This window comes from Camellia sinensis, chromosome 4 (assembly GCF_055761805.1).
Source record: "Camellia sinensis isolate YWXY chromosome 4, ASM5576180v1, whole genome shotgun sequence".
Classification (NCBI taxonomy): Eukaryota; Viridiplantae; Streptophyta; class Magnoliopsida; order Ericales; family Theaceae; genus Camellia; species Camellia sinensis.
This window is the reverse complement of record NC_138964.1, coordinates 105,740,730-105,767,441: the sequence shown is the minus strand read 5'-3', so window position 1 is coordinate 105,767,441 and position 26,712 is coordinate 105,740,730. Positions and strand designations below refer to the sequence as shown.

The following is a 26,712-nucleotide window of genomic DNA, read 5'->3' as shown; positions in this document are numbered from 1 at the left end:
CAACTTCTGTCATGTGTTGCAGGTTTGTTTGTAATTAACAGATTTGGCAAATCTGTTATTTGTCAACTAGTATCTGTTTGTCACTTATCTGTGGCCTTAACTATTATCTGTTAGCAAGTTAAAAGCAAATATAGAATGCGTGGTACATTTCTTCACCATTGTGCTGACTTCTTCATTAATGAATATCAATACTCTGTTTCTGCATGGTCTATTGTATATTTTTTTGTTTGAAGGGGAGCTGATTAGTTCATAACAATGCACAATGGGAGAAAAATTGCTAATGCACAGGTTGACCCCATGGGGTATGCTTCCACACAACCGTTGTGTTTGAAAAAATAAAACATTTTGTGCCCATATTGATGTTAAGAGTGTATGAGACCGTTGGCTGGTTGTGCACAATTTTTGTTTGCAATTACAGCTTGTGATTCCAGTCAATGACTTCGACACTTAAACCTTATTGTCCATATTGAACGATTCACAAACATGAAGTAATCAACAAAACATAGGTTAATGATAGTTTCTAATATCGGTCATTGACATTACAAAAAAATTACCTTGTCATCGTACCAACAAAAATCATAAGACAGCTTTTAGTCGAGGACGATGACCCAAAAAAATACCTTCAACAAAGTGGACATGATGAAGACATTGACGCATGCACCGTTGCAATGGTTAGCAGAGTATGACGGTCTGTTAGTTTCTAAGTCGTTTATTTTCGCGCGACGATGCCATCTTACAAGACTACGCTTACTATGTCATACACATGTCCAGGTCTGCTAATCCTCGCTCAAATCAACAACCTCGGAGTCTGAGTAATCTGAAAGGTCAGGGTCCGACACTAGTGCAGGATCCTCTATTATAGCCTTGATCGCAGATGCTGGGTTCGATCCATGTATCTTCGACTCTGCCTTTGCGTCCTCTATCCGTGAGTTCCTAATGAGTCGACGAGTCATTTGATCAACCTCACTTTACAAACGATGCCTAAGTTGGGACTCGCTGACATGAGAGAATTGCCGCTGCATTTCAACCGATCGTGCTTTTGTGACCTTCAGAAAAGCACATCGACAGTGGTGTTCACACTGAACTCGTTTGGCAAACAGTGAAACTGGAATTCCAAAATACTTCTCCAGGCAAGCATCTTGTATTGGGGTGCAGTTGTAATCCCGTAGAGGTTCAAAACTCCATAGTGGGAACCCTGTTTCAAAGAAACGTCGATCACCGAAGGAATCGATATACCCACCTACATAATCCAATTCTGGTGACTTCGGTCGGGAGCTGGCAGCCGTTGCAAGTGATTGTCCACGACCACGTTTACTGTGGTGTGCATCCATAGGTGTGAAGGTTCTTGATTGAGTCCAACTTTGTTTTCGCAGGTTCCCGAAGAATATATGGACGCAAAAACAAACCCAAATGCAAAGGAAACAACACTGGTTGTAAACTTTTTTGTGGTTGGTTGTAAATGTTAAATTACCTTAAACCCGTAGTCATTAATACGTTGGTGGTAGGTTTAAAGATGTGAACACACTTATTGTTGTTTGGTGGCAACACCTACCCAAACTGCGTAAAAGCAACTTAATGACTGCGGATATTTCATTTAATAGGTTCGGTGCAATTGGAAAGGCATATGTATCTGATAAGAGCAATTTTGCTAACCTTTATGGATGAGTAGACATGTAATTGGGTTGGGGCACAAATACAAATGACGAATGTGAATGTATGATGAACTGTGGGTGTGGAAATCAATGACAGTGGGATAGTACTGATGGAAGGTACAATGCATGTGTGTTGGAAATGCCAAATAATGGATGATCAGGGGTACTGAACGGATGACTTGGTGCATGCAAGAAGAAACGAATTTTTGCAAGATGAATTCGGCCAGTTTGAGAAATTAATACAATGTATGTCACAATGCATAAGGTCTTCTGCAAACATACAAGTCATGTACCTTATATTACAAATACTTACAGCATAGTGTTGTGTAATATTATGAATCTGTACATTCCTTTAAAAAAGTAGTCAGTAAAATAAACCATACACATATTCCTACAAAATGTCCGATTCGAACAAGATTGAAGCTATTGTTGAAGCTTATGTTGCTCCTGTATTCCAGCAGTTGCAAGCTATCTACGAAAGGCTGAATGAAGTGGACACACGGTTGTCAAGTTTGGAGCGGCAAGTCGGCGCTATCAAGCACAACGTTGATTGGCTGACCGATGACAAATTGACGGCGAACGAAGCGAAGTCAGATAAGACAATGGATGAGGACAGTCAACCAGACAGTACGGACAACTCTTCAGAAGACGCTGCTAATGATGCAGCAGATATGTAGATTTGATTTTTTTTTTTTTTAACCTTCCCTGTAAGCCATGAAAGTTTTGTTTTGGCTGGAGTCATATGTGCTAATGGGCTGATATATAACTTACCTACGAAGAATATTGAGTTTTCATTCATAATGTGGTTTCTTTCATTTTTGAAAATTAATTTTCCCTTTTTTGTAATTAAATTATAAATTAACTTCGGTAACAAAAGCAACTGTAAATTATATACAGTTACAGTCGCATTCATCCGAACAGGAAACATGCGTAAAGAAAATAGTACTAAGTCAGCAGCCACATCGACATGTTTGATCCATGTTTACATTTGACTTGCACTTTGCAGTTGGTCCATATTTACATTGTCCAGCAAAAACAATACTGGGGAGCCATAATTAACATCCATATTGAAATCAAAGAATAAAAAATTAGTTAAGTCCTATTGCCACCCAAATTACTGGCGTACTGGCAGCCCATTCCCATCACTGGCCTAGCTTGTGGCATTACTCATATGAAGGCACTCCCGGTTCTCTACGATCTTTGCATTATTGACATCCATAACGATGTCAACCAACAACTTATGACGCACAGAGGGAGCGAACTTTGTACAGAAAGATCATAAGACAAATCAGTTAAAATTGCAGGACATACGAGGAAGGATTTGATTGACAAATGGAAATTAAGCGGTAGAATGTACCTTGGGTGGACCGGGGCTTAAATCAGGTTGCTGCATGAATTTGATGATGAACATCCCACAATCAAACGTGCTACAAAAATAATTTCACATTAAAGTTGTCGTCAATACTTAATAGGTTCGTTAAGTCAGTCATGCAGCATAGACATTAATGTGAGGGAGGGATTGTGGATTACTCGTCCAGTTGTTGTACTGGCCTCTCATCTAACATGCAACGGTGGAAGCTACGCACGTCTATAACATAATCATTTCCAAAGTGTAGTTGCAGCAAGTCGTGCATAGTTTGAACCTGTTCCACAAGGTTGAAGTTGGTTTACGTAAAGGATGTTCAAGTTTTTTGTAGTGTTCAGAAATGCACTAGAAGGACATACCAAAATTTTAGCTGCATTTAGCTTCCTTTTGTTCGGTCGGTTGGATGGGACTGAGTCGAATAGGTAGGCTACACGGTCCACCATATCAATTTTAACGCACAACCAATGCACTCCTCTGTAATTGAAAGGCATGTAAATCTACACGTATACACAACGGCAGACCTTGTTTAGAGGCCATGTAAACATGTAATGGCTTTCATATTTTCGTTTTAATATAACGGGATGAACATTGATATTACCCTCTGGCATGCATCAATCGCACCAGTGTATCTGTCATGTCCGAAAAATGATGTGACGATATATTCATGGTGCAGAGGTTGCATATCTTTATTTAGAATCAAAATCTGCATGTGTAATGCATAAAGGTCATTGACGGAAACATTTGTCAAAATATGTCATACACAATACACAACGTAGCTTTAAACATTTACTTATCGACAGATATACGGGAAAGAACTAATCAATATGCCTCCCGTCATTGTGTAAATCCCTCTGTCGATTAGTCAATTGCACCACCACCAAGTTGATTGGCTAGAACATTGTATGCAAGACACAAGGCAAGTTGATTAGAAAGGTTTCTGAGTTCAGGGGTACTGAAAAATGCAGATTCATATTTGTGCAGCCAACACTTACAGTGTCAGATAGCCACGACCCTGGTTTGAGCGTGCGCATGTCACGCCGGGTGCCAACTTCACATGCCCGTCCATGAAGATTCATGGAAACAACAATGTCCCTACAAGCAATAAATGATCCTTAGAACGATAGTTATTTCACAGTGGACTGTCATTTAAAATTTGCAAGTAGTAAATGAAACAATACATTTCATTTTTGCTATCGTCAAATACATAGTGAAGAAGTTTTTGCTCCTCCGCCGATAACAACCCTTCGTTGTCCAACATCGTCAACGAGTCCTACAAAAATAAACAGCCAACTAACAGTACACATTTCATAAAAATATTGAAGCTTACATTACAAGGTCGGTAGTCATAAAAAAGAACGTGAAATGATGTAAAAATTGTGAGCCTCAGAGTTTTCCCAACTTGTGATGTTTGGTGCGGAGTTTGTTAGAAATGTGTACTAACATATGGCAGCAGTCATAACTGCCAACATGCAATTCTTTGACAACTAGTACAATACAACACAGGTGATTGTAAAATTACTGATTCACGTTATTGATGTGGGCATGAATTGGGTATTCAGAACTTGTGGGGCATTAAAGGCAGTATTTGTACCTTGTTTACGTTGTCCACACCATCAACATCCGCAGGTGAACTGCTGTCGTCAACTCCACTATTTGTTTTGCTATCGATGCACAATTGCATATCCCCGACCTCAGTGGCTTAAACTCCACTTCCGCGCATTTTTCCTTTTCCTTTTCCTTTTCGTCTTCCCTTTGCACTTCCTCTAACGATTCCAGTTGCTCCCAATGGTTTGCCAAGCTTAGTAGGAGAAGTATGCACATTTCACGCCACGTTCTTCACGCCCACTGACTGAAGGTCAGGAGTGTATTTATCTTCAGTTTTATATGTTTCCCCTGACTGAAGGCCTCCCTTCTTGTTGTTGTCCCCACCTTCTTCGATGTTCAGCTTGTGCCCATCATGCAAATGACTTTTGTCCCTTGCCAAGGTTCCCTTCAAAATCTGTTGTTGATGATCCACCCCTTGTACATCTGAAATATTACACTCCATTGGGTTAACTTCGTCAGATGGTTTGACCACGCCATCGTCATGCGCCTCGACTCCAATAGCAGGGTCCACACCCTGTTTGGCCACGCCTGCCGGTTACGGTGTAGAGAATATACCTTCGATGAGGTGGTGTAGCATTTGCTTCAGTTCACGTAAATTGGTTTGTTCAGTGAACAGTTCGTTGCAGCCCAAACTGAAACGTTGAAGTAGTTGCTTCAGCATTTCCTTCAGTTGAGCAACATTGGAGGAGAGGTTAATGATACACACATCATTGCCTTCCACCTAATCATACATACACATTCGTGAACTTAGTCTTACAAACCATCTTCAAATGATGTGGCTCAACTGTGTGAAAATTGCGTAATGCTTGGATGGATTACCTTGTCATTGCCAACAACTTGTTTGCCTTCGAAATGTCGCAACATCTCCATTAAATCTGTTTGGTCGTGGAGAACTTGCTTCATCATTTCCTTCAGTTCGTGAATGTCGGACTCCAAATTGCTCATACGAACTTCATTGTACTGTCCTGTTTATTGGTTCTCGACATGGCATGCATCCATGTCAGCATCATCGGCGTTACTGTAATCAAACTCCACCTAATCATAGAAACGCATAAATGAAGTTTGACATTGTATGTTGAAGACAAGTGGGTCGATGGTGTGAAATGTACACAATGGTAGGAGTGCTTACCGTAATTGTTCGGAAATTTTGCTTCCTTCTGATACATCGCAGCGTCTCCCGTATTTGGGTATCACCCCAATCATGAAGCCGAGGTGTGGACCGTGTCGTAGTCGAGCTCAGACAAACACAATCAAGGTACAACAGCTGTGGACATTAAGGGGCACACCATAATTAAGTTGTTCTTCCCACAAAAATGAACTATATTCAGTAACAATGACATTCATTATTCTCAATTTTGCAGTGAAACGTACATAGCATACCGATTTTGTTGAGGATGCTGTCAACTTTATAGGCACATATCATGCAATGTTTTTTGGGGAAAAAAATGTACAGCACACTAAGGACTTTATTGATGAAACCAAGAAAAAAAATTTATAACGTAGTTTTAATTGGTTCCTTCATTGAGGTTCGGCATACTTTTTGCCCTGTACTCTTTGTTCTTAAATTCATGACGATAGTCACACAAAATATATTTCTGCAAGTACCATACTTGGTCAGGAAGAGTGTTGTTTGTCGTACTCACAAAGCAGGTACCATTGTATGTCCCAATCAAGGCCAATTTGTTGAACCATGACAGAACAATGCATGAAACACATGAAGGGGGGAATGGAAAAAAAATTCAAGTTATTGGCATAACATTAGCAGGAAAACACATCCAGTTGCACCGCGATGACCTTTATACTTGCGAACACCGTTGTGAAGGAATTGAAGTGTCAACTTTGCCCAATTACAAGCTCGCATACGATTCACGTCCTTCACGGCATGAATGAACGATGGCTTCAAGCCGGTCATTATGGTAGTACACAACATAGCCCCCAACACGTACAGCGCAAATTTCCGTCGAAACTCGTCCTCCGCACCAGCAGTCTCGGTCAGATAAAGTCTCAACTTGTTCAAAGGAATGACTCCATTAACAACTCCAACCTCATCGTAGATATTGGGATATGCTTCTAATGACCCAGCCAACTGCACGTCATCGCCTTCACACCGTATTCCCAATAAAACATTAACTGCCTTACACGTGAGCCTGACTTGACAACCATGAACATTCAATGAACTACTGTCAGGATCGAAGTTCTGTACCAACCATGCGCACAAGTCGTGATCTATACGTGTACATTTCATCCCCAGGAGGCTAGCAAACCCAATGTCAATGACTGCCTGCTTTTGTGCTTCGTTGAACCGGTTAACTAGCTCAACAATTGACTTCAATGAGATGCGGAGTTGCCTTTTACCCTGCACATTTTTTACCCATAAATTAATACAAAAATACAACCAACAATGTCAGCGAAGCAGGACCTAGCCAAATGCATTTATGAAAACATGATGTACGTAATGACCTTTTCAGACTTCGGTGCACATGATACTACTTTGGCGTGTTCCTCAGTGCTCGCCTTAGCCATTTCCGCAAACTTCTTTTTCTCATCAGAGGGGAGTGCCTTCCACCTTTCCCCAATCTCCTTTCTAGTCTTTAACCAAGAAAATGACAGACATACAAGACAAGTAACAACTATGAGTCCAAAATTACTGTAACTATAACTTTATGCCAAACGCAATCCGCGTGCATTGTTGGCAATTAAATAAGATTGCAAATACAAATAACAGCTGCAGCAAAAAGTCAGCGACAAAACGTAGCTGGACTTTTACAATGAATTGAAATTTACAAAAACAATAGGAATGTGACATTATTACATGCTACAATCCTACAAACGCGAAACAATCAGAAGCCCACTACGACCATTCAACACAACGTGTGGATAGCAACCCAGCGATGTGTTTCCATCATAGTGTATTATAGAGAATACAGATTTCGACACTCACCATTTTTCGTCGAGTGTTGTCTGGCCCTTGCATTTCCTTGAATTGTTGCTGGCTGCATGCAAGCATCGTGAAGCTTATCATCACTAAATGTTAAATATGAATACATATATATATGCAAGTTTTTATGTCAAGCTAGCCCCGAAATCGGCATAAGACAGCTTTCGTACATCCGGGACTGAATCGACACCAATTTAAACATTTTCAAACATGCGGAACAAAACCAATTTGAAACATCACAACCTGAACTTCGACGAGGCGCGTAATTTCAGTACGAAAAATGTAATTCCAGATTGTCAAAATAAACAACTAGTACCTGTAACAAATGAATGGTGCAACTGGCCGCTTTCGACAAGAGCCAGCGATAGTGTCAGACATTTGGATATGTTGTTCGGCAATTGTCTTCAATCTTTTCCTTCCCCTTATGAAAGAGAAAATCATACAAATTAGATTGAATGGAAAATTATAGGGGTGGTGTGCACATTTTTTTTGTTGTCTAATTTGGATCGATGCACTTTAAACTACCTAAATTGTGACAGTCCATTTCAAATTTTGTGGACATTTTCGGTCAAATTGCTAATGCCGTTTGTGATTTTTAAAACAAAGATTGTAATGTCAATTGATTGAGATTATGTAAGTTCAGTAAAGTTATAAGTTGACTACAACAAAAAGTACAGTTGCCACGTATATGCATATTTTCTGATACAAAACAGTGAAGAGTTGTAATCAAATGGACGTAATTGAAACAAAAGTTCAAAATTGATGCTGCAAAGTGAGGCCATTCAAAATTTGTGCAAAACAAATAACACAAACACAAAAGTACACGAGCTGCTGTAAGAATTGATCCGGAAAAAAATCAGCGTATTCCTTGGTGATGGATTTCGTTTGTTTACAAACATATGTACGAAACCAACTGGTAGCAAGTCTTTAAGGAGAAACTAACATTGTTGGTGCGAGGTGACCAATATCCATCAGATGCAATGACGACAACTCCTGCAAAGTATTCCAATCAATATTTACAAGAACACAAACAAACGGCTGCAACATGTGGCTGTTAACCTCAAAATTTTGTGTAAACACAGACAACAACACATAGAATTTCCCAACACATATACAGATTTTGAAACAGACAAAACAAAGGACACACATCAAAATTTTGCATTTCGTTCACACAGCTTACAATTAAAATAATTATGTGTACAAGCGATAAATACATAATTTCCCAAATATTGAAGAGGAAGGACTACATTATGTTTTTCATTTAGGGCTGAAGGACTACACGCACATACTTTTATGAAGGCCCGACTACAAAGGACAAAGAAGCAACTGAACTATTTCATGACGGGGTTATACAATCAGGACACGATTCTGGTGCTCATCCCAGGCACAAAAACCAGATGAAACCCCATCCATCAAGTTGAGGGCTTCAATTTCCTACTAAGCAACTTGGTTGCAGAGAATCGAGGTGGCTGCATCCTGGCCCATGCACCATTACCTTCGGGTGGTCAGACAGTGGGCAGATCAGAGAAGAATACTTTTCCGAGCGTACAAGCAAGTTTCATCAATTGTATGTCACAATGAAACAAGCAAGGAAATTGAAGCCCTCAACTTGATGGCTGGCCTTTCCAACAACTTAAGCGGCCGGAGACGATGGCTGAAAACCAATACCTTCTCCCCACCTGACTCGGACAAGCCTAACAGATTAAGGAAGAAGTTTGCCTTCAGTCCTTCTCTAATATCCAACTTTTCTAAGATGTGGTCCATCCGGGCATCGTCAATGCCCTCTGTTTCTGTGGTTGACGTGTCTGTAGGTGAACCCTTTAGGAGGGATCTCAACTGTGCGTGCACATACAGTGTGCTCCTATCCCAGGTGATGTTCAACTTCTTAACTACGTTGTTCAGTTCTTTAACTTCACGAACTGTCGTAAGGGTGAGGTGAAGAAATTCAGAAAAGTCAACAAGCCCAGGCAATTCACGAAGAAAATCTCATTCGTAGAAATGGACAACCTTGCCTGCCATTGCACGCAACTTTTGAATGATGGTTACCTTTCTCTTGAAGTTATCGCCTTGCATATATATACAGCAGTTACATTTGAAGAGGAAGGTAGCTGCCATTCATGAGTTGCGGGCTGTCTGGACTTTATTGAGCGAGTTCATGAAATGCGTACTCTCATTTGTCTTTTTTTATGACCTTCGTGCAGAATAAGAATGGATGGGTACGTTAGTAATATTTGTTGGCAGGCAGTGGCAGTCTTGCTTGTTTCATTGTCACATACAATTGATGAAACTTGCTTGTACGCCCGGAAAAGTATTATTCTCTGATCTGCCCACTGTCTGAGCACCCGAAGATAATAGAGCATGGGCCAGGATGCGGCCACCTCGATTCTCTACAACCAAGTTGCTCAGTAGGAAATTGAAGCCCTCAACTTGATGGCTGGCCTTTCCAACAACTTAAGCGGGCGGAGACGATGGCTGAAAACCAATACCTTCTCCCCACCTGACTCGGACAAGCCTAACAGATTAAGGAAGAAGTTTGCCACTTCCTGCGAACAAATATTACTAACGTACCCATCCATTCTCATTCTGCACGAAGGTCATAAAAAAGACAAATGAGAGTACGCATTTCATTTCTATGCTCAATCAAGTCCAGAAAGCCCGCAACTCATGAATGACAGCTACCTTCCTCTTGAAATGTAACTGCTGTATATATATGCAAGGTGATAACTTCAAGAGAAAGGTAACCGTCATTCAAAAGTTGCGTGCAATGGCAGGCAATGTTGTCCATTTCTATGAATGATATTTTCTTCGTGAATTGCCTGGGCTTGTTGACTTTTCTGAATTCCTTCACCTCACCCTTACGACAGTTCGTGAAATTGAAGAACTGAACAACATAGTTAAGAAGTTGAACATCACCTGGGATGGGAGCACACTGTATGTGCATGCACAGTTGAGATCCCTCCTAAAGAGTTCACCTACAGACACGTCAACCATAGAAACAGAGGGCATTGACGATGCCCGGATGGACCACATATTAGAAAAGTTGGATATTAGAGAAGGACTGAAGGCAAACTTCTTCCTTAATCTGTTAGGCTTGTCCGAGTCAGGTGGGGAGAAGGTATTGGTTTTCAGCCATCGTCTCCGGCCGCTTAAGTTGTTGGAAAGGCCAGCCATCAAGTTGAGGGCTTCAATTTCCTACTGAGCAACTTGGTTGCAGAGAATCGAGGTGGCTGCATCCTGGCCCATGCTCCATTACCTTCGGGTGCTCAGACAGTGGGCAGATCAGAGAAGAATACTTTTCCAGGTGTACAAGCAAGTTTCATCAATTGTATGTGACAATGAAACAAGCAAGACTGTCACTGTCTGCCAACAAATATTACTAACGTACCCATCCATTCTCATTCTGCACGAAGGTCATAAAAAAGACAAATGAGAGTACGCATTCATGAACTCGCTCAATAAAGTCCAGACAGCCCGCAACTCATGAATGACAGCTACCTTCCTCTTCAAATGTAACTGCTGTATATATATGCAAGATGATAACTTCAAAAGAAAGCTAACCGTCATTCAAAAGTTGCGTGCAATGACAGGCAAGGTTGTCCATTTCTACAAATGAGATTTTCTTTGTAAATTGCCTGGGCTTGTTGACTTTTCTGAATTTCTTCACCTCACCCTTACGACAGTTCGTGAAGTTGAAAAACTGAACAACTTCGTTAAGTAGTTGAACATCACCTGGGATGGGAGCACACTGTACACAGTTGAGATCCCTCCTAAAGAGTTCACCTACAGACATGTCAACCACAGAAACAGAGGGCATTGCGACGCCCAGATGGACCACATCTTAGAAAAGTTGGATATTAGAGAAAGACTGAAGGCAAACTTCTTCCTTAATCTGTTAGGGTTATCCGACTCAGGTGGGGAGAAGGTATTGGTTTTCAGCCATCGTCTTTGGCCGCTTAAGTTGTTGGAAAGGCTAGCCATGAAAGTGAACGCTTCAACTCTTGATTCAGAATTGGGTGTGGGAACGAATAGCTCTCTACAAAATTTGGAAATCGTCATCCTCATTTCAACTCTTTCAATTGGATTTCCTATGTTTTAAGTTGAATACCGTCAATTATGCATGAACTTCAACACTGAAAGAAAGAGTTGTTTACTGTGTTACACGGACTCGGGTACGGGTGCCGGGTGCGGTATGTATGTACAGGTCCAACTCATTAAATCTTAACCCTACATTCAATGGTACGCGGTGTGGGGAAAAAATATCATATTTTTAATCTAATATGTGACATAAAATGGTACTATATGTAACTCACAGTGTCAAAATCACATTTATAGTAATTTCACAATAATTTGCACATATAATAAAAGTGTAAGTTCTGTTCTCAGAAAAAGTGTAAGTTCCAATAAAACGTGTAAATTTTTTAATAGACATGATTTTTAATAAATTAGTAACTTCTCACAAAAGGTTTAAGTATTTCAACGAAAAGGTCTAAATTTTATAAAATAATTTATTTCACAAATGTGTAACCTTTCACAAATAGTGTAAGTTTTTTCACAAGGGATGTGAGTAACTTCGCAAAACGTGTAAGTTCTATTTTTTCCCCCCAAAACCTGGAAGTTCCTAAAATCCAATCACACTGTATTTGTTTTGTTCAAATAATGGCAATGTGAGAGAGAAGGGCGTTTCGGAGGGCTTGGCCTTTCTCTCAGTAGAACTCCGTTTCAGAGACGATGAGTCTGGGAGGGCTTGGAATAGCGACTCCAAGTCCAAATCCAACCAAGTATGTCAATGTAAAAGAGAATTGTTTTTAATATAGAACAACGGACAGAGAGAGAGAGAGAGAGAGAGAGAGAGAGAGAGATAGACTGAGATCAACAGACATAGAGACCTAGATGGACACTGATCGACAGAGCAGCCACTCCGAGATCGACAGAGGGAGATGGAGAAGAGACCCACTGGACACAGACAGACCAAGATCGCTGGAGACATGCCGAGATAAATAGGGATCGACAGAGAGAGACCGACATCGACGGAGAATAGGCTGACATCGACACATAGAGACCAAGATCGATAGCCAGAGAGAAAAAAACCTTTGATTTGTGGCGGCGGTGCCAGTGGAGGTGCCGTTCTCAGAAGGCTGTGAGCACCGGAGGCCACCGATGCTTGGGTGGTCAGCGGGGGTCACGAACCCTTTGATTTGTTCAGTGGTTGTCCCAATTTGTTTATGAACACTTCAAAATGTTACTCCTTTTGTGTTTACTACGAATACTTTGAAACGAACACTTGATGTTACTCCTTCTGTGTTTACGAACATTTTGAAATGAACGCTTTGTTACTCCATTTGTGGTTATGAACGCTTTGAAATGTTACTCCTTCATACTTTTCGTGAAAATACTTACATCATTTTTGAAAAGTTACTCCTTTTGTTCAAGAATTTTTACCATTTGTGAGCGGCAACTTAAAGCTTCGTCGAAAGTCACTTATACCATTTGTGAAAAAAAAAATTCATCAAATTTATACATTTTGCTTAAACTTACACCTTTTCGTGGAAGGGCTTAGACCATTTTTGAAAAGTTACTCCTTTTGTGCAAGAATTTTTGACATAACATTTATACTTTTTCTTCCAACTTACACCTTTTGTGAAAGCCCAACTTAAAGCATCTTCGGAAGTCACTTTTACCTTTTGTGAAAAAAAAAATTCATCAAATTTACACCTTTTGCATAAGCTTACACCTTTTCGTGGAAGTGATTACACCATTTTTGAAAAGTTACTCCTTTTGTGTAAGAATTTTTGGTATAACATTTATACTTTGTCTTCGAACTTACACCTTTTGTGAAAGCCCAACTTAAAGCTTCGTCGGAAGTCACTTATACCTTTTGTGAAAAAAAAATTCATCAAATTTACACATTTTGCTTAAGCTTACACCTTTTCGTGGAAGTGCTTACACCATTTTTGAAAAGTTACTGCTTTTGTGTAAGAATTTTTGGCATTACATTTATACTTTTTCTTTGAACTTACACCTTCTGTGAAACCCCAACTTAAAGCTTCTTCGGAAGTCACTTACACCTTTTGGGAAAAAAAAATCATCAAATTTACACATTTTTCTTAAGCTTACACCTTTTCGTGAAAATACTTACACCATTTTTGAAAAGTTACTCCTTTTGTGTAAGAATTTTTGGCATAACATTTATACTTTTTATTCCAACTTACACCTTTTGTGAAAGAGTATATAAGCACAAAAGGAGTAAATGTTATGACAAAAATTCTTACACAAAAGGAGTACATTTTCAAAAATGGTGTAAATATGTTCCCGAAAAGGTGTAAGCTTAACCAAAAGGTGTAAATTTCATTAATTTTTTTTTTTCCACAAAAGGTATAAGTGACTTCCGAAGATGCTTTAAGTTGGGCTTTCACAAAAGGTGTAAGTTGGAAGAAAAAGTATAAATGTTATGCCAAAAATTCTTACACAAAAGGAGTACCTTTTCAAAAATGGTGTAAATATGTTCCCGAAAAGGTGTAAGCTTAAGCAAAAGGTGTAAATTTCATTAATTTTTTTTTTTTCACAAAAGGTATAAGTGACTTCCGAAGATGCTTTAAGTTGGGCTTTCACAAAAGGTGTAAGTTGGAAGAAAAAGTTTAAATGTTATGTCAAAAATTCTTACACAAAAGGAATAACTTTTCAAAAATGGTGTAAGCACTTCCACGAAAAGGTGTAAGCTTAAGCAAAATGTGTAAATTTTATGAATTTTTTTTTTCACAAATGGTATAAGTGACTTCCGACGAAGCTTTAAGTTAGGCTTTCACAAAAGATGTAAGTTCGAAGACAAAGTATAAATGTTATGCCAAAAATTCTTACACCAAAAGAGTAACTTTTCAAAAATGGTGTAAGCACTTCCACGAAAAGGTGTAAACTTAAGGAAAATATGTAAATTTCATGAATTTTTTTTTCCACAAAAGGTGTAAGTTCGGAGAAAAAGTATAAATCTTATGACAAAAATTCTTACACAAAAAGTTTAAGTTAGGCTTTCACAAACAGTGTAAGTTCGAAGAAAAAGTATAAATCTTATGCCACAAAGAGATGTAAGTAACTTTGCAAAACGTCTAAGTTCCGTTTTTTCCCCTGAAAACCTGTAAGTTCCTAAAATCCAATCACACTGTAGTTGTCTTGTCCAGATAATGGCAATGTGAGAGAGAAGGGCGTTTCGGAGGGCTTGGCCTTTCTCCCAGTAGAACTCCGTTTCAGAGAAGACGAGTCTAGGAGGGCTTGGAATTGCGACTCCGAGCCCAAATCCAACCAAGTATGTCAATGTAAAAGAGAACCGTTTTTAATATAGAGCAACGGACAGAGAGAGAGAGAGAGAGAGAGAGATAGACTGAGATCAACAGACATAGAGACCTAGATGGACACTGATCGACAGAGGGACCGAAATCGACAGAGAAGAGACCCACATGGACACAGACAGACCAAGATTGCTGGAGATAGACCGAGATAAACAGGGATCGACAGAGAGAGACCGACATCGACACAGAGAGACCAAGATCGATAGCCAATCTTTCAAAAACCCTTTGATTTGCGGCGGCGGTGCTAGTGGAGGTGTCGATCTCAGAAGGCTTTGAGCACCGGAGCCCACCGACGCTTGGGTGGTCAGCGGGGGTCACGAACCCTTTGATTTGTTCAGTGGTTGTCTCAATTGGTTTATGAACACTTCGAAATATTACTCCTTTAGTGTTTACTACTTTGAGATGAACATATGTTACTCCTTCTGTGTTTACTACTTTGAGATGAACATATGTTACTCCTTCTGTGTTTACGAACATTTTGAAATGAACCCTTTGTTACTCCTTTTCTGGTTATCAACACTTTGAAATGTTACTCCTTCATACTTTTCGTGAAAATATTTACACCATTTTTGAAAAGTTACTCCTTTTGTGTAAGAATTGTTGGCATAAGATTTATACTTTTTCTTCGAACTTACACCTTTTTTGAAAGCCCAACTTAAAGCTATTTCGGAAGTCACTTATACCTTTTGTGAAAAAAAAAATTCATGAAATTTGCACCTTTTGCTAAAGCTTACACCTTTTCCTGAAAATACTTACACCATTTTTGAAAAGTTACTCCTTTTGTGTAAGAATTTTTGGCATAACATTTATACTTTTGCGCTTATATACTCTTTCACAAAAGGTGTAAGTTTGAACAAAAAGTATAAATTTTATGACAAAAATTATTTCACAAAAGGAGTAACTTTTCAAAAAAAAATATAAGCACTTCCACGAAAAGGTATAAGCTGAAGCAAAAGGTGTAAATTTGATGAATTTATTTTTTCACAAAAGGTATAAGTGACTTCCGAAAAAGCTTTAAGTTGGGCTTCCACCAAAGGTGTAAGTTCGAAGAAAATGTATAAATCTTATGCCAAAAATTCTTACACAAAATGAGTAGCTTTTCAAAAAAAATATAAGCACTTCCACGAAAAGGTATAAGCTTAAGCAAAAGGTGTAAATTTGATGAATTTATTTTTTCACAAAAGATATAAGTGACTTCCGAAAAAGCTTTAAGTTGGGCTTCCGCAAAAGGTGTAAGTTCGAAGAAAATGTATAAATCTTATGCCAAAAATTCTTACACAAAAGGAGTAACTTTTCAAAAAAAATATAAGCACTTCCGAAAAAGCTTTAAGCTGGGCTTCCACAAAAGGTGTAAGTTCTAAGCAAAAGATATAAATCTTATGCCAAAAATTTTTACACAAAAGGAGTAACTTTTCAAAAAAAATATAAGCAGTTCCACGAAAAGGTATAAGCTTAAGCAAAAGGTGTGAATTTGATGAATTTATTTTTTCACAAAAGGTATAAGTGACTTCCGAAAAAGGTTTAAGTTGGGCTTTCACAAAATGTGTAAGTTCGAAAAAAAGGTATAAATCTTATGCCAAAAATTCTTACACAAAAGGAGTAACTTTTCAAAAAAAATATAAGCACTTCCACGAAAAGGTATAAGATTAAGCAAAAGGTATAAATTTGATGAATTTATTTTTTCACAAAAGGTATAAGTGACTTCCGAAAAAGCTTTAAGTTGGGTTTTCACAAAAGGTGTAAGTTCGAAAAAAATGTATAAATCTTATGCTAAAAATTCTTACACAAAATGAGTAACTTTTCAAAAAAAATATAAGCACTTCCACGAAAAGGTATAAGCTTAAGCAAAATGTGTAAATTTGATGAATTTATTTTTTCACAAAAGGTATAATTGACTTCCGAAAAAGCTTTAAGTTAGACTTTCACAAAAGGTGTAAGTTCGGAGAAAACGTATAAATCTTATGACAAAAATATTTACACAAAAGGAGTAAGTTTTCAGAAATAGTGTAAGCACTTCCACGAAAAGCTGTAACCTTAACCAAAATTTATAAATTTGATGAATTTTTTTTTTCACAAAAGGTATAAATGACTTCCGAAAAAGCTTTAAGTTGGGCTTTCACAAACGGTGTAAGTTCGAAGAAAAAGTATAAATCTTATGCCACAAAGAGATGTAAGTAATTTCGCAAAACGTCTAAGTTCCGTTTTTTTTGTAAGTTCCTAAAATCCAATCACACTGTATTTGTCTTGTTCAGCTAATGGCAATGTAAGAGAGAAGGGCGTTTCGGAGGGCTTGGCCTTTCTCCCAGTAGAACTCCGTTTAAGAGAAGATGAGTCTGGGAGGGCTTGGAATAGCGACTCCGAGCCCAAATCCAACCAAGTATGTCAATGTAAAAGAGAACCGTTTTTAATATAGAGCAACGGACAGACAGAGAGAGAGAGAGATAGACTGAGATCAACAGACATAGAGACCTAGATGGACACTGATCGACAGAGGGACCGAAATCAACAGAGATCGACAGAGAAGAGACCCACATGGACACAGACCGACCAAGATCGCTGGAGACAGACCGAGATAAACAGGGATCGACAGAGAGAGACCGACATCGACACAGAGAGACCAATATCGATAGCCAATCTTTCAAAAAACCTTTGATTTGCGGCGGCGGTGCTAGTGGAGGTGTCGATCTCAGAAGGCTGTGAGCACCGGAGCCCACCGACGCTTAGGTAGTCAGCGGGGGTCACGAACCCTTTGATTTGTTCAGTGGTTGTCTCAATTGGTTTATGAACACTTCGAAATGTTACTCCTTTTGTGTTTACTACTTTGAGATGAACATATATTACTCCTTCTGTGTTTACGAACATTTTGAAATGAACCCTTTGTTACTCTTTTTCTGGTTATCAACACTTTGAAATGTTACTCCTTCATACTTTTCGTGAAAATATTTACACCATTTTTGAAAAGTTACTCCTTTTGTGTAAGAATTGTTGGCATAAGATTTATACTTTTTCTTCGAACTTACACCTTTTGTGAAAGCCCAACTTAAAGCTATTTCGGAAGTCACTTATACCTTTTGTGAAAAAAAAAATTCATGAAATTTGCACATTTTGCTAAAGCTTACACCTTTTCCTGAAAATACTTACACAATTTTTGAAAAGTTACTCCTTTTGTGTAAGAATTTTTGGCATAACATTTATACTTTTGTGCTTATATACTCTTTCACAAAAGGTGTAAGTTTGAACAAAAAGTATAAATCTTATGACAAAAATTATTTCACAAAAGGAGTAACTTTTCAAAAAAATATAAGCACTTCCACGAAAAGGTATAAGCTGAAGCAAAAGGTGTAAATTTGATGAATTTATTTTTTCACAAAAGGTATAAGTGACTTCCGAAAAGCTTTAATTGGGCTTCCACAAAAGGTGTAAGTTTGAAGCAAAATGTATAAATGTTATGCCAAAAATTCTTACATAAAAGGAGTAACTTTTCAAAAAAAATATAAGCACTTCCACGAAAAGATATAAGCTGAAGCAAAAGGTGTACATTTGATGAATTTATTTTTTCACAAAAGGTATAAGTGACTTCCGAAAAAGCTTTAAGTTGGGCTTCCACAAAAGGTGTAAGTTCGAAGAAAAGGTATAAATGTTATGCCAAAAATTCTTACACAAAAGGAGTAACTTTTCAAAAATGGTGTAAATATTTTCACGAAAAGGTGTAAGCTTAAGCAAAATGTGTAAGTTTTCGTTTGTTTACACCTTTGGTAAGTCAACTCACAAAAGGAGTAAGTGTTTATAAAAGGTGTAAATGATTTCACAGAAGGCGTAAGTTTTCAGAAAAATGTGTAACTTTTCAGAACTCAGTTACGTCTTTTTCTGAAATTCCTTACGGCTTTCGTGAAAATATACCCCTTTTGTGAAAACTTATACATTTTTTGTGACCATTTACACCTTTAGTCATATAATATATTATTTTATTAATTTACGTGGAAAGTGACCTGCTTAGCAGGTCACCAATGTGTAAGTTTTCAAATATTTTGATATAACCCAATACATACAAATGTGTAAATGCAAAATAGAAGGGTGTAAGTGCCTTGCATACCATATGCAAGGCACACTTAAGAAAAGTCCTAAAGTATTGCTCCACTCTATTAATTCTAAAACATTTGTCATATTATCTTCTACAAGAAAACATAAAAATAATGAGTTTCACTTTTACAGCCAGATCCTTGATGTCATAAAGAAATGATGTTTTGAGGTGTTATCATTACGTTCGTAGGTCCAGGCTTCGAGGTAGTCGGTTGTCAGCTTAATTTAACCTAACTCATAAGAAGGTACTCACCATCAAGATACCAGTGGAGCTCATCAACCGCTCAAGTCACGGAATTGAATTTGAAATGTATTTACTTTGGAGTAAATTATAATTTTCTCATGTTTGACGGTTCCTCGTGTACTAAAGGTCAAACTTTTTCAGATGACATGGCAAAAGACTATTTTTATGGCCCTAGGTTTTGATTAAACAAAAGAAAGAAAGTGGTGCACCACTATTTGCATGAATGCAAACTACATTTCAATAGATGTTTTCTCACCTTTCGAGCACCTTTACTACGATAGAATAAATTAAAATGAAATGTCCGTTCAAATTTTGTTTAGTATGATAGTTTGGATTGAAATGGAATCATTCAAATTTTATATTCTCCTTTTTATGTTTGGAATGTCTTATTTATGTGAGAATAGTTATTCTATCAAAATAATTATTTTAATAAAATATGAGAATAAATATTCTTTCCTTCAAGTTAAAGAATGGCAATTCCATTTTATCATAGAATTACCATAGAATTTTATTATTATTTTTTTTGTTAGTGCTTAAAAAAATATATATTATTATTTAACTACCGTCACCGTTATTCTATTCTTCTACCAACCTATTGCCACCGCCACCCTATTGTCACCACAACCACTAGTACCGCCACCATAGTTGCCGCCACAATCACTATACTATCACCACCATACTACTGATATCATCACCACTATTACCATCACTACTACCGTTATAACCACAACACCACCTTATATATCACCACCACCACCACTACCACTAAAGCCACATCAATCTACTATCATCGTCTTACTAACGTTGCTATCACCATCACCGATGCCGCCGCCGCCGCCGCCAACACTACTACAACTTATGCCATCACTTTTACAACTATTAATATTATCATGATCTATATAAATTTTTAATTTATTTGTTACCAACTTGTAAAATAAATAAATAAATAAGTATTAAAAATTTATTTCATTCCATGAGTTTAATAGGTGTAATCAAACATGAAAATGAGAATTTTCATTTTATTCCTATATCATTCTATGTTGACAACCAAACAATGGAATGTGATTGAGCATTTCATTCCATTCAACCTTATATTTGAACTCTCATTACATTTTCATTTCATTTCATTCTATCATACCAAATACTCTCCTCTCAATTAAAGGTAAAAAAAATATTAAACTTTATAATGCAAATAATAACTTTTACAAATAAATAAATTTATGAACTAAAATTTGATTCTCAATTTGCCAAATTTGGCAAAAATGCCAATTGATAACAAAAGAAAAATTAGAGAACATTAGACCGGCTACTACCAATTGACCACTTTCTCCCTCCATTCCTTTTTTTCAGTTCTCTTAAAGACTCAAATTACATAAAATAAAATAAAATAAATCTTGGAAATTAGTAAACAATTTCAACTCCCCTAGAAATTCGAATATCAAAACTCAAAAGTTCCACCCTAATACTCCAACATATGCCTGTAATCAAGGCCACTTTGATGATGAATCAAGTATTCTTGACCGTTGGATACGCCAAAACCTGAGCTTTGACTGAGCAGCTGTTGCTCCTTCTGTCTCCTGAGTTCGACAACCTTCCTATGCGAGTTGGAGTGTTTCGTCGATACAAAGGTCGGACTCGCAGCGGGTCGGTACTCGGGTACCAACCGGCCAGAATTGTACCGGACCCCACACGCATTACACAGCGTTTTCGGACCCATAGGTCCGGCCCGCCACTGCGGAGTCTTCTCGGAGGCGCAATGCAGGCATTTTCTGACTAAAGTCTCGGCGGTGTACCTCTTCTTCGACGGCGTCGTTTCGTTTGGTTCGGAGGTGGGTGAGAGGGTGAGAAGGCGGGAGGACCAGTCGCAAGGGGCGGCGCGTGAGCGCTTGCTTCGGGGTTTGCCTGGGACTGACACGTCGGGAGTGAATATCGGCGGGTTGTGTCGGTTTGTGGATGTCTTGGGCCGAAAGTCCCGTGGCGTTTCGGATGATGAGGTGTCGGTGGGAGGTTTTGCGGTGGTGGAGATTTGTTGGAGGTTTTGTAAGTTGTCGGTAGAGAATGAGTCGTCCACGAAGTTCGAGAGCCATTCCAGCTCAGCCACGTCGTCGTACTGTTCACACCCAAAAAAAAAAAAGAAAATAAGTTGTTTTAATAATACAATACATTTTCAAAATTTTGAGTTCTGTTACAGGTTTGGACACGTGCATGATACTAAGGTCAAGTTTGACATACATAAAATAATTTATTTTTTTATCTTTTTATTTTTTTTCATCACTTAATCTCTCTACTTTTTTACACATATTTTCGTAAAAAGATAAAAAGTACATTTATTTAGGTAATTCCAAACAACTCCTAAAAATGTGCTTGGATTTGTTTTTTATTTTTTTAATTTAGAATAAAAAAAAATTAAAAAGTTTTATTACACTTTTAATTCTACTCAATTTTAGTTTAGATCGGTTAGGAAAAAATTTTTACTAAAAACGAAAAGAAAGTGAATTTTTTCAAAATTCTTTATTGAAAGGAAAAATTTTTGACACAAATCTTAAAAAATTACTAAAAATAAAAGGGGTAATTTTATTATTATTATCATTTTTGGATTGATTTCAAACTCACTCAAAAAAAATCTGAAATAAAACAATCTGTTTCAAGGTAAATATGATTTTCAAATGTCCTAAAAATTAATCAGCTTGTTTAGTTTGAGTTTCTAATATTCACTTTTTAAAAAATTAAAATTCTTTGTTTTTCATATTTTTTTTTATTTTTATTGAATTTTTAAAAAATTTAAATAATTTTTTTAATTTTTAGATACACGTAATATAAATACACTTAAAAAGTATAATATTTGTGAATTTTTTTTAAAAAAATTCACTAAATACCAAAAATATAAAATCATATAAAATAAATGAGAATTCACTACATTTTTTTTTTGTATTTTTGTCTATTTATTAATTTTTTTAAATATTATTTTTAGATACATCTAAGTAAGGACATATAAAAAAGTAAAAAAATTGATTAAAATTTTAAAAGTGTGCACTAAAAATTAAAATAAAATAAAAAAAGAAAAGTAAAAAACTTAATTTCTAAAAAAATGAATTCAGAAAATTAAAATACATTGAATTTTTACAGAAAATTTAGAGAGAAGAGACTACAAACAGATTAAGAGCATTCCTATCTCTCTCCCTAAACCCACCCCTTACCTATTTTAAGGGGCTAAAATCCCTTTATACACCTCCATCAACTCTTCTAAATAATTCCTTAAATTAGTTTTTATTACAGTGACTCTCTATTTGTAAAGGGTCAGTGTAGCTCCTTTATATATATATATATATTTCTTTACTTTGTTGAGGGACCTGCAGTATTTTTAATTTTTTAAAATTTATAATTAAAAATTATATTTTAATAAAAAAGAGAAAAAAATAGGAAATTTGTTAATAGAATAAAGAAATAATAAGGAGTTGGAAAGTAATTGAAAAAGTAATTCCTAAAATAGGAAATAAATTTTTTAATAATATTTTAGGGTAAAATTTAGGTATTCTGCTAAAGATGCTCTAATAAGTGGTAATTGCAGCCCAGTGTAATCAGAAAAAATAAATAAATAAATAAAAATTACACATTTATGAAAAAAAATTATAATTATAATTATAATTATTTATAAAAAAATTTCGCTAATTTGTAATTATTTTTTCAAATCCTCACTGATTTGATATTTCTCCATAATGTAATTTAAAAAAAAAATGCGGAATTGTTGGTTGTCCACGAAATGCACAGCAAATTGCTCAAATTGTTTACATAGAGATTAAAAATCACACAAATTTTTTTCCTGATAAAAAGTCATTGATAGTAGAAAATAAAATATTACTAGAATGTGATTTCCATATTAAAATAAGCACCTTAATTTCAAACAAACATTGAATAGTAAAATTACCGGAACGCAGAGTTCGCCAGAGAATTGAGCATCAGTAAAACTCCGGCGAACAAAATTGCCGGAGAACTGAGATTCGTTGCCGGAAACCGACGCATTGCAGCCATCAACGACCATGACGGTCGAAGAATCAGCAGAATTCCGGGGAAGATTGTCGAAGAAAGCATCGTTCATAATAACTTGATCGTCTTTGGAGAAGTCGAGCAGGTCGTCAATGGTGAATTGGTTATTACCAAACGGTTTGTGATCGGAGAAACAATTTTCCGGCGAGAAATCCTTGTTTCCTGGGGCTGAAAAATAGCCGCCAAAGAAGATCTCCGGAGCCTCCATTGGTGTTTGGTAACGGTTCCTTGGGAATTTAGAGACAGAAAAAGAGAAAGAAAACGGGCGGACAGAGCTGAAAGTGGTGTTGTGTGGGTTTTTGATGAGTAAAAGGAGGGCCCCAAGTACAAATATAAGAAAATTTTGAAGCATCTTTACCTGTTGTATTATTTATTTATTAAAAAAAAAAACTATACATAATGGCAAATTCACTTGTTACTATTTTTGTCAAGCTTATTTAAACTTGCCAATCTATGGCCTCTTTTGGGGGCGGGATTGGTCCCGTTTGGTAGAATTATGAAAAAATGATTATAACTTATATTTTAACAACTTATAATTTATAATTATGAACATAAGTTGATTTTTGACTTATAAATTAAACTTCTTCTCCCCTACTTAAAGAATAAGTTAATTTTTGACTTACAAAAAATTATAAGATGTATTGTTAAACTGAACCAAACACATCAAAATAACTTCAATTAAGCTAAAAGCTGAAATAAGATAGAAATAAGGTCTACCAAATAGGGCCATTAGAAGCAGTGTTTTGATTTTTAACGTCTTTTGAATTGTTTTATTTCTTTATTTTTTTATATATATATTTTAAAATGTCATAAAAAATTAAGGATGTGTTTGGTACAGATTTTAAATCATGATTTTACACTCAAGTTCGAGTGCGGCGATTATTTACGGTTTTCAAAACACATTTTCACACCCGCATTTGAAAAATAGTGTACCCGAATGTCCCTCCGGACGTCCTGTCGGTTGACCGGAACAATGTTCTTGAAATTTTTTTTTTTTTGCACTTGTTATTTTTATATGTTAAATAAAAAAATATTTTTAATTTTTTATGCGTTTTGAATAGAATTTTGGGTTGTGTTTGGTTATGAATTGTAAGTTTTTATATAAAAATTATGTCACATCACTCAATTCGAGAACTCTTTTCAAAACTCATTTACCAAACAAATTTTTCACACTCAAATTATAATTTCAAAACTCACAAACTCAAAATACAATTCATATCCTCAAATCATATTTACAAAACTTTACCAAACGTAACCTAAAATTTTCACTTTTAACTTATTTTTTCAGAACAATCCGTATTAAGAAAAAAAAAAGATGTTTTTAACTTTAAGAGATGTAGAAGTTTTAAAATTCTGATTCAATTATGTTGATTTTTTATTATTTTTAAATATATATTATTGGCTACTAAAAATTAAAATTTATTAAAATTATAGTCAATAAAAAAAATTATTAAATTCACCTATCATTTAGGGATTTAAATTTCAAAATACACATGATTTAAGGGATTGTTTTCCATAATAAAAATATATTGTGGGTTCATTTGGAAAGTGGGATGACTTTTTTGGCTATTTTAACCTGGGACTAAAAAGTCTCGTTTGGGAAAGGCTTTTAACTTTTTTGATTTTTTTGTGAGAAAAAGAATGTAATGATTATGGGTTGGATTATTAGGCTAAAAAGTCTATTTTGTTTCGGAAAAATTACTCATAGGTCCTGTTTGAAATATATGCACACTATTTAATCTTACAACTTTTTGAGTAGACCTAAAAGTCCTACTTTTCCCCTCTGTGTGTGTGTGTGTTTTTTGTCTCATTTTTTACGTTTTCCTCTCTCTCTCTTTTTCTGCGTTTTCCTTCCATTTTCTTTGTCATGGACGACAACCGGTGATCACACCTTTCTTATTCTCTTTCTCTTTCTAATATATTGTCACCGGTGACCGACAACCACCATTGATTAGGATTCACCAGTAACCACTAACCATCGACATCAACTCGTGACTTCATCATCACAGACGGCCAAGAAGATGAGTAGATCTACTCAGATCTGATAAGTAGATCTATATGAGATCCGACTAGATCTAAACTAAAAATAGTTGCCAGAATATAATATTCTTTCTATATCTATTCTTTCCTTCGATTTTTCAATTTTTTTTACCTTTTCTCTGTTACACAAGTCTACTTTTCTGTTTTAATAGAGAAAATTTTCAAATTTTGAATAAGTTGTTTTTAAGTATTAGTTACAGGCGGTGAAAATTGTAAAATTTGCAATTTCAATTTTTTTTGGTGCTGGAATGAATCATGGTTTAAAACTGCAAAAAATTGCAGTTTCATAACATTCTTTAGAACTGTAAAGTTTTACAGTTTCATAACATATTTTTCAGTTTGATTAATAAGGATAAATACTTAATAGATTTTTGCTCTGAAACTGTAACATTTTACAATTTCAAAACTTGTTTTTCAATTTGATCAATATTGGAGATTATTTGCTTAAATCCTACAAAAATTGAAAAATAACATATGTTTTTTCCATTGTTGCTATTTTTTATCGTTACATTTTTTTCTTTTAGTTTATCGATATTTAGCATATTTTGCTATGTTTTTTCTCTCTAATTTCTCCATTTATTCTTTTTTTTTGGCAATATTCTGGACATTCCGGTAAGTTTCCAATGATATTCTTAATGTCCAACGAACATTCTGGACATTCCGATAAGTCTCCAATGATGTTCTTAACGTACAACGAATGTTTTGGACATTCATGTGACTTCCATTGCCGTTCATAACAGTACGGTGAACTTTCGGCGGCTTCCCGGCGATACTCCAACAACTTTCCAGCGACACTCTAGCGATTTCCCGGTGATGTTGAACATTCCAGCGAGTTTTCGGTGACCGTCTGACGGAAGTCCGACTGTTATAGGATGTAACAGAATCTGTAAATTTTTTTAAAAAAAATAGGATTTTTTTATAATAATTAAAAATATATAGGACTAATTGGTACAAATGTTTTGTTTTGGGATTAGATGGGTTTTGAACTTTGTATATAGGATTTATTGGTAAGTTCCCCTTTTGTTTTTTGTGGCTATTTTAACCGAAGCCCAACTTTTTTCTTCCCAAATGAAGCCTGTATATTTTACCCAAAAAAAAAAAAAAAAGCTTGCACAACAAACATCTTTCACTACTTTCAAAATAAAAAAGGAAGCTTACACAAGAAACATCTTCATCTCTACCAGAATAAATATTTTGTACGCCTCTCTCTCTCTCTCTCTCTCTTATAAAATGGCGATTGTTAAGATTTTATTGGTGTTTAATTTTTTTCTTTTTATTTTTTCCTTTCATTCAAGCTTAATCTCCACGTCTGTATGGCTTCTGTTAGTAACTAAACAACAATAAACCAAACCCATATGTGAAGATAATCATGGATGCCTCCTTCAAATTTTAAAGTAACTACA

The 26,712-nt window shown here is 36.2% G+C and overlaps 1 protein-coding gene across 1 annotated transcript; it reads right to left on the bottom strand.

The window, feature by feature from the left end:
* Positions 1–20,442: 20,442 nt before the first annotated feature.
* Positions 20,443–23,609, bottom strand: LOC114294677 (GATA transcription factor 4). Its single transcript, XM_028238816.2, has 2 exons — positions 23,151–23,609; positions 20,443–21,335 (listed from the first exon to the last, which is right to left on the bottom strand). Exons 1-2 carry the CDS (start codon positions 23,475–23,477, stop codon positions 20,685–20,687), a joined length of 978 nt encoding a protein of 325 aa, XP_028094617.2. The 5' UTR covers positions 23,478–23,609; the 3' UTR covers positions 20,443–20,684.
* Between the last annotated feature and the right edge of the window lie 3,103 nt (positions 23,610–26,712).